Source organism: Culicoides brevitarsis, chromosome 3 (assembly GCF_036172545.1).
Source record: "Culicoides brevitarsis isolate CSIRO-B50_1 chromosome 3, AGI_CSIRO_Cbre_v1, whole genome shotgun sequence".
Classification (NCBI taxonomy): domain Eukaryota; kingdom Metazoa; phylum Arthropoda; class Insecta; order Diptera; family Ceratopogonidae; genus Culicoides; species Culicoides brevitarsis.
Genome location: NC_087087.1, coordinates 20,940,742 through 20,955,349, shown reverse-complemented (window position 1 = coordinate 20,955,349; position 14,608 = coordinate 20,940,742). Strand labels below are relative to the sequence as shown.

At 26.7% G+C, this 14,608-nt stretch overlaps 2 protein-coding genes across 4 annotated transcripts; one reads left to right on the top strand and one right to left on the bottom strand.

The window, feature by feature from the left end:
- The first annotated feature begins 7,009 nt into the window (after nt 1-7,009).
- Nucleotides 7,010-9,804, top strand: LOC134833866 (cytochrome P450 4c3). The gene is made up of 6 exons (XM_063848349.1): nt 7,010-7,405; nt 7,932-8,044; nt 8,183-8,459; nt 8,524-8,593; nt 8,654-9,014; nt 9,078-9,804. The coding sequence occupies exons 1-6, from the start codon at nt 7,180-7,182 to the stop codon at nt 9,657-9,659; spliced, it is 1,629 nt and encodes a 542-aa protein (XP_063704419.1). The 5' UTR covers nt 7,010-7,179; the 3' UTR covers nt 9,660-9,804.
- Nucleotides 9,757-14,467, bottom strand: LOC134833865 (prosaposin). Of its 3 annotated transcripts, none has more exons than XM_063848348.1 (7): nt 14,232-14,467; nt 14,014-14,095; nt 10,833-12,859; nt 10,456-10,773; nt 10,227-10,369; nt 10,025-10,166; nt 9,757-9,962 (listed from the first exon to the last, which is right to left on the bottom strand). In XM_063848348.1, exons 1-7 carry the CDS (start codon nt 14,272-14,274, stop codon nt 9,829-9,831), a joined length of 2,889 nt encoding a protein of 962 aa, XP_063704418.1. In that variant the 5' UTR covers nt 14,275-14,467; the 3' UTR covers nt 9,757-9,828. The 3 variants fall into 3 exon arrangements, with proteins under 3 accessions (XP_063704418.1, XP_063704417.1, XP_063704416.1); XM_063848347.1 differs by having other exon boundaries at nt 9,757-9,968; nt 10,456-10,770; nt 14,232-14,426; XM_063848346.1 differs by having other exon boundaries at nt 9,757-9,968; nt 14,232-14,425.
- Between the last annotated feature and the right edge of the window lie 141 nt (nt 14,468-14,608).

Here is a 14,608-nt window from a genome sequence, read left to right as displayed (position 1 = left end):
TGTTTCAGATTCAGATAATTTTCTGTTTCATTGAGTTAACAATATTTGGATTTTCAGATTTTTACACACAAAATAAAATAAATTCGGAAAAATGCTTTATTTGAATTTTCTGGTTTAAATTTTAAGTACAGTAATAAGTATTGGAAGTGTTGTAAATACAAACTTAACATAACATAAAAAAATTAAAATAAAGAAAAATAACTTATATACAAAATTATTTATTACGAAAACTATCACAAACACTCATATTAATTATCATAAAATTTGTTAAAAGCTTATAATTGTTATTTTTAATAGCATTTTTATTTTGTTTTTTTTTCAATAATTTTATTTATGTTTAAAAATTATCCGTCGGTTGTGATTTTCCATTTAAAAAATGTGTATGAGAATTTGTCAAATAATATAAACTACCCTAAATAAATAAACTACCTAAGTTTATTAATTTATTATACATATTTTTAAATCTCAATATTTTTAATACTACACAATTTTAATTATCAAATACATCATATCATCGTATATGTAGATATATCAGAATTGTGTTTTTTCACCTTTTTCACAACTAGGAAATGGATATTCCGGACCAATTTTATTTGAAAGTAAATAAAATGATCCTAAAATGGAAAGTTGATTTTCTATAAAAACCTAAAATAGCGTAGAAAGTGGCGCTTCTTCAAACAAAAAATGAAATTGTGCATTCCCTCCAAAAAAATCCAAAAACCAAATTCCCAGTAATATTTCAAAATTGAATAGATTTTCATAAAATGCAATCGCTTCAATGTGAAATGTTAAAATATGAAAGAAAAGACGTAAATACAACGAAAACAAATTCATGTTGAAAAATATAAACAACTTGTATGAAAAAATAATCTTAAATGTGAATGCGCTCCAGTTTAACAGTTTTTAAACAATTTCTTAATGTTAATCAATATTTTTGTTATTTCAAGTTTTTTTTTACACTTGTAAACATATTTCAAATTGATTTCAGAAGATTAATTTTTTTTTAAAACTGTTTTTATTTTTATTTTATATGAATGCGTCTTTAATAAGGCTCCCAAAAGCGAGTGTACTCGGTAACCAGATATAACCGAATATTTGAAACTAACCGAAACCGGTTATTTTGCAAATAATTGACTCAGTTGAAAGACCGAGATTTCGTCAATTTCTGATGATTTTTTCATTTTTTTTTTTTTTTTTTTTTTTGAAATACTTTTTTCATACCAAATGACAAAATTTTATCAATTTTTGAGCGTTAAATAATATTTTTGATATTTTTTTACTATTTACTTTGAAATTTGCTTATATAAAATAGATTTCAGAAAATTTCATATTAAAAATTAAAGAAAATTTCATAAAAACTAACTGTCGAAAAAATTTGAAATAAAAATTTAATAAATTTTATGCAAAATATTTTTAGAGAAGAAAATTTGTGATAAAATATGATTTCCAAAACATAAATTAGAATAAATTGAAAATTCAAAAATTTTTTGGAAATTTTCTTGAAAAATTATGAAAATACACCAAACAACAGTCATTTTTGGTTAAATTTTTAACTTTTTTTTTTATTTTGCCCCATTGGATTTTCGACTTTTAAAATGGGTCATCGGACTTTAATCAAATTTTGGAATTGTTCTTTAATAAAATCTGTTACAGGCTCAGATTTTTAACAATAATATTGTTCAATACACATCACCTAAAAATAAATAAATATCATGAGATATTTAATGATTTGGTCTTAATTAGGCCTAAGCTAATAAAAAAAACCTTCTGGAAGTTCTGAAACGAGCTTTTGCGATTTTAGACAGTTTACAGTGGGTTTGCATACTCAATCAAACTATTGCTTAAAATACTGTAGCTCATTCCAGATTTAAATTTAGGTTTTTTAAATTACGTTAGGCCTAACTAACAGAAAACCATGAAAAAATCTTATGCCGTAGTTTTTTCAGTGGATTGATGAAATTGGGTAATGTGAATACTATTTATTACAATATTATGGTCATATTTAAAGTTATATTGTTCCAAAGTTTGGATGATGCATTATAAAATTTGCTTATCCATAATATTTTTTTAAACTTTTTTATTAAAAAGTCAAATGCCTATTAATTTTTTAATTTGAATACTAAAAATGAAAGTATCTGAACTCTAATTTTAAATATCAAAATTTTAAATAATTGATTTTTGCAATCTCGTATTTTATACTTTCTTTATTCAAAGAACATTCAATAAGGCAAAAAAAAGTATTAATTTGTCTAAATTTAACCATTTTGGTTGCGAAAACTAGTGAAAACGTTTATCAAATAACCGAACCAGATATACGGTTATTTGAAAGTTTACTAACCGACAACCGAATAGTAAAATTTTCCGGTTAATTGGGATCCTTATTCATTATATTCATAGTATTTAGCGGACTTGGGTAAATTGAAGGTGATAATTTGGGCAAAAGAGGCTCAGGAAACATACATTTTTGTTCAGAATAAATCGAAAGCTATTAACCCAATTTATGATCTAGAACCTCTTGGCTTCAGAATGTTTGTGTTTTGCTAATAATTTTACAATTTAGTAATTTAGAAAAATTTAGAAATATGGCTTTTCAAATACGTGCAATTTGGCATATTAAATTTTTCTATGAATCTGCAAAAAATCGTCTTTACGCATACTTAGTCCTTTTTAAAATAATTTAGTTAAAAAAGGTTTATAAAACTGCAATTGTACGATTTATCCGTTCAACCCTTCATTTAATTAATTTACTTTTCTCCTTAGAGAAACATAGTAAAACCCAAAGATAAAAACCCCATAGTAAAACATAGTGTCATATAATTACGGAATAGAGGTAGTATAATAGTATTAAAAATTGAAAAAATTAATTGTTAAGAAATTTGAAGAAAAAATGATTTATTTAGATGTATATTAATAGTTAATAATAAGCTTAAGAAATGTATGTGTTTAAAAAAAAACTTAAAAGCAAATCAAACAAGTAAATCAGATAAGTAAAAATAACATATACGATTTAAATATAAAATCAACAACAACACGTGATCAAATTTAGTAAGCAAAACACATTAATTCGTGAAAAACAACCGGTAGCCTATCACACAAATAATTTCCTTCCTCCCTTTATTTTATTTATTGAATGAATGCAAAACACAACCCCATTATAAAACTTTGAAAACAATAGAAATAACATAGACCAAAAACCGAGTTGTATGTTGTTCCCCGTAGTGATTTTATTATTTTTCGTTTGATACACACAAAAGGAGTGACTAAACTGCCAAAATATAAAGTAAAAAATTGAGCAGCCAATGTGACACGTGACCAACCTACTAATATTATTTTTAATGTAGTAAATACAAAACAGCATAAAAAGAATTTACAATGAGAGTATTGAATGCAATAATTTTGTAACAACTCATGAATTTTTCTATAAAATGACAAAAAGTAAATAAATAATGACGGTACGTTAAAACTAGTTTTTCTTTAAATACAAGAACACGTGTCGATATTTTGGAATGTGTGAACATGACTCGTGCAAAAATTATTTTTCCACCACCAAGCATTTAGATATTTTTTGATTCTCGTAACCGCTACACTTAATTTAAAAAAAAAATATATATTTATGAACGCGTTTTAGAAAACTAGGTACATATTTGAAGACATGCGTTTCAGATAATCAGCCATTTAATCATCCATATAAAATTATTGCGTGTGCTCATTAAATGTTTATTAAGCATGTAATGTGATACCAATTCAAATGAACATCATTTTTACTATTCATTATATTTATTTTCTTCATGCTTAAAAAAATCTCATCAAATTTTGTATACCTATATATTTTACTTAATATAAATATCAAAGATATTTTATTCAATTATATGGATTTAATCTTTATTTAACCTTTCAGACGATTATAAAAATATATATTTTTTCATTTCCTAGTAAAAACAAATAAAAAGTAGGTATCTTGAGGATACTTTTTTGTCCATAAAATGTAATTTTTTCGCCATTTTTCCCAACTTTGAGGCCTGAGCTCAGATTTGTTTGTTCAAGCCGTGAAGTTCTATGCCTGAGTTCGAATTGTTTGGAAAGTTTACCGTCGTTTAGCACCTTACCGTCTTTGATTTTGTCAATTTTTCAATTAGGCAGGCGTTTCATAAATTGGGCCCTTTTTGTGCGGTAGAAACAAAGTATTATATCAATATATCAAACATATGCTACAAAATATGTACTACTTTAAAGAGTGATATATTTTTTGGTTTTCTTTATTTATTATATTTTATTGGATATTTTAAAAGGATGGAGAACATTTTTAGCAAAAAAAAAAATAAAGAAATTTAAGTTTTATAATTGTTGAATATGTTTTATATCCATTCTTTAATTTGAGGAATACAAACAAAAATACAAAAAATTTTGAATAAAAACTATCAAAATTAATTTTAAATTCTGAATCGAAAAGGTTTAATAACGATTTTTTACCCTCTAAATTTTAAAATTAATCAACTAAAAATACAAAATTCAAGAAAAATTCTATTGAAAGTGGTATTTTTTGTACTACCGGCATTCTGTTCGATAACTTTCTTATATTTTGGATGTTTATGAAGTTCAAAAAACTTTCGAAAGTTGTTTCGGCCTTTTTATGAAACATTTAGATATTTATTGAATTTAAGGTGTTCTTCATAAATGGTGTTTTATCAAAATAAATCAATGAACAAAACAAGGGTGTATTGATTTTTATTATATTTCATTATTATTTATTAATGATTTATTTCTAGCATAAGTAAATAAATATGTTCTGTTTTTTTGTTTATCTTTTTGTCACTAAAAAAAATTAACCACATATGCTCTCTGCAAATATCAATAAAACTATCATATTTTACAAATCATAAATTTTTGTCGTCAAAATAATAAACAAAAAAAGGCAATCATGACTAGTGTTTTATTTAGGGGTTAGAAATACCTACCCTATGTATTGTTACTACAGATAAAAATAGTCATAGGGGGATAAGAAATAAAACTACAAGATTAATCTAAAAAAAATTAAAGAAATTGTAATTTGACCAACATCCGACGAATTTTATAAATGAATGTTGTTAATTTTTTTCCTTGTATTTTTCAATAATTAACTGATTGAATTGCGTTACATTTATTATAATAATTGTCTTAATTCTTGAAAGAGAAATCTAAAGACAAAATTGAAAGAAATAAAACATGTGTTTCACCTGAATACAAAGCACATACAAGTAGCATTCCTTTATGAGAAAAATAAGGGTATGCAAAATACATCACATCAAAATTTGAGAGTTTAATCAATATCGTGTGTAATCTGATTATTTCTTTTGATATTTGATCATTATTATATTAAAATATTATGTTTGTTGTTCAAAACATGAAAAAAAGTGGAAAACTGTAACAAATTACAGTTTTATCACTTTTGACGTATCATTTGTGATTAAATTTATTATTTAAGTAAAAATAAGATAAAACATGTGTGTCAAATTTTTATTCTTAAACGACAATTGCAATTCTATTTGATTGAAAAATATTGAAATAAATAAACATATCTATGAAATCATATATGTAATAATGAACATAAAGCAAATCGATTCTAAAACAGATCAAAATCCCGGATTTTAAAATTACAAAAACAAAATTTAAAAAAAATCCAAATTTCCTTTTTTTATCAAGAGGTCCATCCAAAAATAATAAACTTTAAAAAAACATAATAAACTAATAAATGCTAATTAATTTCTTTTTTAGAATAGGATACCTAATATATAAATATGTAAATAAAAGTTTCTACAACAAAATATTATGTAAATTATTGCAACAAAATCAACAAAACTTCTGTTAAAATCCGCTTTCAAATCTGTAATAGCCATAAATCCACTTGAAAGTCTTCATTAGCCACTGTGGGTGACTCACTCTTTTTGTAATTGTTTATTGGAAAACTAGAAATGATAAGAAAGTTTTTAATAAAAAATAAATAAATAAAATCAAATGGGTTGAGGTGGAGATAAACTTGAAATCCTCCACTGAATACCTAACATAATCATTATATGTTTCACATATAAAAATGACATTGACATTCACAAATACTTACCGTACTGCCTATCTTAAAAAAGTGGTTCCGAAACTTATTGAACAAATATGTTAATACCTATTTCAAGTTGTTAACTATATATATGTTAATGTCAACAATTATATATATATATATATATATATATATACATATATGTACATATTCAAGGTACACAAACTGCATGTATATATGAACCTGTTGATTAAACTGCTCGACCTTGAAAAGTTCATGGATTAAAATTTAAAAATATTTATTTCATTTTCAACCCGATCATTGACCACATATAGATAAATAATATTATTCATGAAAATCTGAAAAACAATCGAAGAAACTAATGTTATTAATTTTTTTTATAATATTATTAAATAGTACCTAATTTTGATAACACGACCATATTCAATATTATTGTTCCAACCCTTAAAAACGTTTTTTTTTATTTTGAATACAGCTGATATTAACATTTTTCAATATCAAGTACAATGTCAGCAAAAGAAACCTGAAAATATATTGTAATATTAAGCCTTCAGTTTTCATCGTCTTTGCAATGTATTTTCAATGAACAAAGATTCAACATTAAGAGAAAAGTGATTTTTCTAAGTGATCGTACATCAATGTGTTAAAATGCAAGTTAGGTGTAATAAAAATTAAAAAAAAAACATGCTTAACTTTGTCTTTTTTTCTGTTATTTTATTTATACTTTTATCGTAAATTTGCTTTGTAGCCGATGTGTGACGGACGTGTATAAGTATTTTTTTTTTTGTTTGAATACAACTACATTGTGGTATGGCAAGGTAAGTTTTAACTAAATTTAATACATTGCAAAACCGAACCAAAATTTAGTTGATCGTTGAACGTCTTTTAATGCGTACAATAATAATTCACAGTATTTTATTCTAGCTTTTGATTTTTCGTGCTTATGTGTTCGAGCTGAAGTAATAAATAAGTAAAGAATTATAAAAAATAAAAATTTAAAAATAAATAAAAGTAACTGACAAAAGATTAATTAAAAATTATTAAATTATATTGATTAATGTCTATTAAAAATCAATCGCACTACAAGTAATGATTATTAACTAAGTTTAAAACAAAGCAAATTCAATAAAGTCATGAAAATGGAAACAATTTTAACAAAAAGCATTGTATATCGCAGCTCTATGAACTTGTTTTCATATTTTTCTCCAATAACCCTTCTCTTACTGGGATTAATAACTTACTTTGTGATACTTTACAATAAAAAAAGAGCGCGGTTAGTAAAATTTGTCGATAAACTTCCTGGGCCAGCAGCATTGCCTTTGATAGGAAATACTATCGAAGTAAATGTGGATCATGACGGTGAGAAACATTTTATTCATTTATGAGAAAATATAAGTTTTTCCTTTTTAAGAACTTTTTTACAATTACCATTTACAATAGTACAAAGTTACAATTTTTTAAAGGACATTTTGCTTAGGTATAGTTTAAAATAATTTTTTTTAATAGAATTTTAAATTATTTATTAAACCTATTAAATAAAATTAAAAACTTTAAGACCAAAATGTAACTAATTTATTGTTATTTAACTTATTATTTCTTTGATGTAAAAAAGTAAAACATACAATTTATTCAATTAATATTACACTAATTAATTCATCCTTCATGCACTGATTTTTAGTGCCTTATGAAAAAAGCTCAACTACAAGTGCTTTGACATTCATTTGTATCTTGTCAAGGTCATTAAAATATCATACCACTTAACACTACCGTTATATTACTCTCGTCAAAAATAAAATTATTAATACCTAAATATATTGTATAATAAATAATATAAAAATTGTTTAACTACTTTTGATTTCATTTATGTATTTTTATAAAACTTTAGATATACTGAATAGATTTATTGTATTGACTAAGTGTTGGGGGCGACGTGGACTTACAAGAGCATGGAACGGTCTTCGGCCAATGGTTTTTATTGATAAAGCATCAGCAGCAGAAGTATGTTATTATATTAGATTATTATATTTTTGTTTATCTCACATTTAGAAATTTCTTTCTTCGTATTCGAAAACTTAGTATTCGAAACTCTATAAAATGTTTTCCATTAGAAATATATAAAGTTTTAATTTTTTTAAGCCCATTCTTAGCAGTAATAAACACATTGATAAAAGTCCGGAATACGATTACCTGCATTCATGGCTTGGTACTGGTTTATTAACCTCTTCTGGAAAAAAGTGGCATTCAAGAAGAAAGATCTTAACTCCCTCTTTTCATTTTAAAATATTGGATGATTTTATTGAAATATTTCATGAACAAGCTTCTGTGATGGTCAAAAAATTACAAAAAGAAGTTGACAACCCAGGCTTTAATTTGTTTCCATACGTAACATTATGTACCTTAGACATAATATGTGGTAAAATATATTTTATATAGAGAATTGCTTTTGTTGTACGTTAATTAAAATATTTTTTTTACAGAAACTGCGATGGGAATAAGAGTAAATGCTCAAGAATGTTCTGACTCCGACTATGTTAAAGCCGTGTATCAGTAAGTAAAATACCTAAATTTGGAAATACGTACATATATTTTAAAAATATATATTTAAAGAATTGGATCAATTGTATTGAATCGCCAATCTAAAATATGGTTGCAGCCAGAATATCTGTTTAAATTAACAACCGAATACAACCGTCATAAGCGCTGCATTGAAATTTTACATGGTGTATCAAATAAAGTCATTAAGGAACGAAAAGAAGAGATTTTGAGAAAAAAGAACAACAACAATAATAATAACATAAACGAAAATAACAATAATATACTTACAATAAATAAACAATGCACTATGGAAGAAGAAATTGGTGAAAAAAAACGGTTAGCTTTCTTAGATTTGCTGATTGAAGCTTCAAAAGATGGAACAGTGCTCTCCAATGAAGATATTCGAGAGGAAGTTGATACTTTCATGTTTGAAGTAATATTTAAATAATATTAATAATATTTTTTGAAGAATTTAGTTTTTTTTTTGTTTTGCTAGGGTCATGATACAACATCGGCAGCTATATCTTGGACCGTTTTTCTAGTAGGATCAAATAAGAACATTCAAGATAGGGTATACGAAGAACTGTATACAATTTTTGGTGACGATACTGATCGGCCCGCAACAATGAAAGAACTAAATGATATGAAATATTTAGAATGTTGTATCAAAGAAGCACTTCGACTGTTTCCCAGTGTTCCAATGATGGCACGTCACCTTAATGAAGATGTTCAAATTGGTGAATACATGATTCCACGGGGCTCAACAGCATTAATTTGCACGTATATGCTACATCGTGATCCTCAAGTATATAAAAATCCCGAAGCATTTGATCCTGAAAGATTCACTCCAGAAAATACTAAAGGGAGACACCCTTATTCATATATACCTTTTTCAGCAGGGCCACGAAATTGCATTGGTCAGAAATTTGCAATTTTAGAGGAAAAAATAATACTATCATCAATTTTTCGCAAATATATTGTGGAAACTTGTGACCGACGAGAAGATTTGACCATATTATGCGAACAGATTCTTCGACCAAAGCACGGACTTCGTGTGAAAATCACATCAAGAAATTAAGCAATTTCAACAGTTTTTCACAAAACAATAGAAGAACTTACATATTTTTATGGATGAATTGAATGATTGGCATATGAAATAATTTTAAGCTACTACCTAATTTTAAAATAAAGATTTATTCATCAATTTAATATTTCAAATCATATACACCGTTAATCTCTTTCTCATCTCAGGCTTTTCCAAAACCTATTTGATTACGTTTACAAAAATCAAAAGAATTACATTTCTTTGCAGTTCGCTCATCTTTGCACCAATGAGATGGACCCCACGTACATTCATGTTCTCCAACAAGAGTTTCTTTTTCTAAACCTTGTCCAGTAAATTCAATTAATAAAAAAAATCAGAAATTATGCGATATCTCTTACCTGAAAAGCTATTCATGTTCACAAATCCCGCTGTCTGGTATCTATAGCACTTACCAATTTCAATACAAATATTGTGAGACTCTGGATTTTGTCTTAATTGCTCTATAATGCTAATTCCATAGACTTTTAACAATTTTTGACACTAAAATTATTTGGACATTATTATGATTATCTGTAGTTTTTCAAAAAAGTGTATTCTTACATTTTCATAAAATCGTGCAGGTAGATGTTGACAGGATTTTTTCAACACAATCATCAAATCTTTATTATCTTGCTTTTCAATTTTGACCAAACTAGTGAAAGATCCTATTGCGCCTTCACAAAGAGCACATTCCATAATTTCTTCTATAAAAAATATCTTATTAGTTCAAAGACATTGTTGGTGAAAATTTTTAAAACGCTTCTTATGTATGTTTACTTAAATATTTTACCTGTAGCTTCTGTGACTGGGCAAACTTTGATTTCCTTACAAATTTTCTTTGGAGGAATACTTTCCAACGCTTGCATTAAAAGAGTCAAATAATTGTTGACGAACTCTAAGCACTCCTTTTTGTTTATGGGCAATACGTTACAAACATTATTCAGATACTTTTTTACCTCTTCTTGAGTGGTTGGTTTCTTTAAATTCTTATCTATTCTTGCCACTAAAATTTCACATATAATGCAAGTTTGCGAACTTTGTTTATCTTTCGTTGAATAAGGAGAATCAGAGAAAACTTTTACCCTTACGGTGGCATCAGATTTCCCTACTTAAAAATAAGTCGTTAATAAACGGAATTTATTTTAATGAAAGTGCATAGTTACTTACAATCTTTTGAATTGATATCTCTTAATTGGGAACATAATTGTACATCACGACAAATTTCTTTAGGAGACAATTCTTTCATTATTAGTTCTGCTATTTGATTTCCATGTTTTTCAACATACTCTTCGCATTTGGAACGAGCTTTTTTGGGGATTTTCGTACAGGCTTCTTTTAATGCTTTTTTAATTTCATATGTTGAATTCTTATCAATAACATTTTTCTCTACATCTTTCACAATTTCTTGACATAATAAACATTGCGGTGTGCTATTTAATGGAATGTTTATGGTTTTTTCAACCATTATACCATTGATAATTTTTTCATATATTTCGTTCGATGGTTGCTCTGCATTAGTACCTTCAGAAAATCCAAAATTATTTATAGTTATTTCCTTGTCTACACAGAGCTTCAAGTAAACACAAATTTCCTGTGGTGTAAAATCTTTCATCAGCATATTAACCAATTCTTTAGAATACGTCTCCACAAAATCATTACATTCCATTCGAAGTTTATTTCTTAAATGGTTACATAAATGTTCAAGTGTTTCTTCAATTCTCTGAATCGTTTTATTTGTTTGAATTAACTGTTGAGCTTGTTCAACAGCTAATAAACAAAGGGGACACGAAGCTTTTTCTGATGCTTCCGAATTGATATCTACACTCAAAAACTTTGGCATAAGAAATTCTATATTAGCTTGAAGATTTTGTGGACATATTTTAAGTTGAGGACAGATTGCAGAAGGGTCTACTTCTTGAATTAGAAGTGCAATCAGTGCATCGGCATAGAGATCAACAAAATTTCGGCATTCTGGTGCTATTGATTTAGGCATTTTATTACAAGTATTCATAACGGTTTTTTTAATTTTTTCTTCATTTTTTGTATCACTTAATTCTTCTTGAACAAAGTGTAAAAAATATTCGCACATTGTGCACCATGCACCGCCCTCCACTAAATTTTTAGTGTTTGATGGTCTCATTAAGCGATCAATTGGAAGTTGGCTGTTTTGTATCTCACCATCATTTAAATTCGGCTCAGTTGTTTTGAGAAAATGCTTTTTAGTGTAACTTTTAAATTTAGGAATTTGTGTGTTAATGGGAACTATAGGAGCCATGCCATATTTTTTGTCATCTAATTTGATAGACTTAGGACAAACGCCTACGAAAAAACAAACATCTCTTGGATTAAGACTTTTTGTCAAAAACTCATAGATTTCTGTATAATATTGCGATACAATAATCAAACATTCTTGTTTAAATGATTTCGTTTGACCACAAAGACCCTGTAAAACTTGTTCAAATTCAGTCTCCGTTGTATTCGCTATCAACAAGTCTCGCAAATGATTTACTAACTGTTCACATAACTCGCATGGAATATCGGGATCACTAAAATTGATAAATCCTATGTCGGATATATCAATTACATCTTCTTTTTGTTTGTGTTCATGGAATTTACCATCACAGACACCGCTCAAATGGCATACAGCTGCTGCATCAAAGTTTTCCTCAAAATAGAGATAAAGATCATTATGATGTGTTAAAACAATACTTGCACAAGCATCAGAAAATGACGACATTTTTCCACATAACTCAAGAATATTTTCTAGAACCATGTCTTTACTTGATTTTTCGAAATTTTTCGTCATATACAATGTTAATTTTCCACAACTCTCACAATTTAATGATGTACTTCGTTTTTCAGCAGAGCTATCATCATATTTATCATTGTTACATAGTCCAGCCACACTACATACCACTTGGGGATTCATTTGAGATGACAAAGCTTCAATGAGTTCCGGCACGAAGGAGTCCACTAGTTTTTTACACTCAGTTACCATCACATGCATTAGCTCGCATGATCCTTCGAAAACAGCACGTAAATCATCTTGAGTTTGATTGCTTCTAAGTTGATCTCTTGCTTGTTTTACCATGTCCAAACAAATTTGACAAATTGAGCTTTCATCATCTGGCAATGACAAATGTTGCCAAACAGTTTGTATACAATGTGAAGTTGCATTGCAACTCCGTGAAGTTCTAAAAAAAAAACATGTTTTTACTAAACAAAATATAGATCTCCGATGCCCCATTTTAAAAGTCAAAGATCCAATGAGGCAAAATAAAAAAAAAAGTTAAAAATTTCATCAAAATTGATCGTTTTTTGTTGTATTTTCATAATTTTTCAATGTCTTATAATCTAATGTCTTTTTTATAAATGAAAAAAAAATTATAAAAAATTTTCAATTATTTTAATTTTTGTTTTGAAAATCATATTTATTTTAACTTGAATTTTCTCCTCTAAAAAATTTTTCATAAAATTAAATACTGAATTGACAGTTATTTTTTATGAAATTTTAATTTTTCAAGTTTTAACTTAAAATGATCTTAAATCAATTTTTAATTTGAAAGTTTCAAAAAACATCAAAAATGTTGATCAAAAATTGCTAAAATTTTGTCATTTTGTATGAAAATAAGTATTTCAAATTTTTTTTTTATTTTGCCCCCCCCCCCATTTTATTTTCAAAAATTTTGGACTTTATTTTTGATTTTTATTTGGAACGGCCTTATTGGACTTTTGAAAAAAAAATAGCAGGGAGGACTTTTGAAACATTTTCTGGAGGATGGGAAATATGGGTTACTATTTTCGTTATTATTTTATTATTTACTTTTACTTACTATAATACTTATTATATTTTCTTTTCATTATACAATAAATTACTTTCTAAGTGGTATTAACGTTAAATATTTAAGTATTTTTTTTAAAAGTTTTAAAACAGTTTTAAAAGTTATTTAAGAAACAATGAAGTAATAAAAGTACCCTTTGGGTTCTGTCTTTGGCAGTCTTAAAGTAGGTCTGTAGATGTTTACAAAATTGTATTGATCTCATCCCGACCCCTGAACGTTTCAAGAGTTATGACTCCAATTTACCTTGGAGAATGTCAATGAATACCCTTAAAAACTTCAAAATGTAATTAACTAAATTTTACATGAAGATTTAAACTCTATTATTTTAACTTTTGTCTTTATAAAGTAATACTTTTGGCTATTATCATAAGTGTGTCCCTGCTCATGAAAGTACTTTCAATACCCGTGTATTTCATTTTGCGTCGAATGAAAATTTTATCACTTATATTATTATCAAAAAGGAAGAACAGAAAAGATGGAAAGCTTATAATACTTTAAATACATACTCCAAGCTTTTACACCAGTAAGTTGGGCCAGATGCACAATTTTTATCAGTTTGATCGAGAGAAGAGGCTTTGATTACCGTTTCTGAAATAAATGTTTAATTAAATTATGTCCGACAATAACAAAGAAATTTAATAAAATTGTGGTAAATTTTCATTGCTTATTCAGATTATAAATAACATAGAAATGATAATATAATATTTATTTATAATTTTCTTACCTAACGAGAATAATAATAAGAATACGTACAAAATTATTTTCATTTTAACTTATGAATTTGAGTCCCTAGAAATTTGTTTTATTTAAATATAAATATTTTTAGTTTTGTGTTCCGTCGATTGCAAAACCCTTCTTAAGGCGCCATCCATTTACGGCGTCGGGTTTTCTAAATTCCCAATGGATTTCGACGGAGTGGGGGGAGGGGGGGAAATACAAAAAGACGTCTTAAAAAATTTTTATGTTAAAGTTTTTCTATTTTAATTTTTAAGAAATATTTAATCGAGCATTTCAAACTATTTTAAACTGCTCGACGTCATAAATGGATATGATTTATTTTCGGAGGATAATACGAATTTTTTTATAAATATGTAAATATTT

Coding starts and splice junctions, on each gene's coding strand:
- LOC134833866 (XM_063848349.1), top strand. CDS start 7,180: ATGAAAATGGAAACAATTTTAACAAAAAGCATTGTATATCGCAGCTCT. Junction 8,045..8,182: donor ATAAAGCATCAGCAGCAGAA/GTATGTTATTAT, acceptor AATTTTTTTAAG/CCCATTCTTAGCAGTAATAA. Junction 9,015..9,077: donor TTGATACTTTCATGTTTGAA/GTAATATTTAAA, acceptor TTGTTTTGCTAG/GGTCATGATACAACATCGGC.
- LOC134833865 (XM_063848346.1), bottom strand. CDS start 14,274: ATGAAAATAATTTTGTACGTATTCTTATTATTATTCTCGTTAG. Junction 14,096..14,231: donor CTTATTATTATTCTCGTTAG/GTAAGAAAATTA, acceptor CATTTATTTCAG/AAACGGTAATCAAAGCCTCT. Junction 12,860..14,013: donor TACTGGTGTAAAAGCTTGGA/GTATGTATTTAA, acceptor TTTTTTTTTTAG/AACTTCACGGAGTTGCAATG.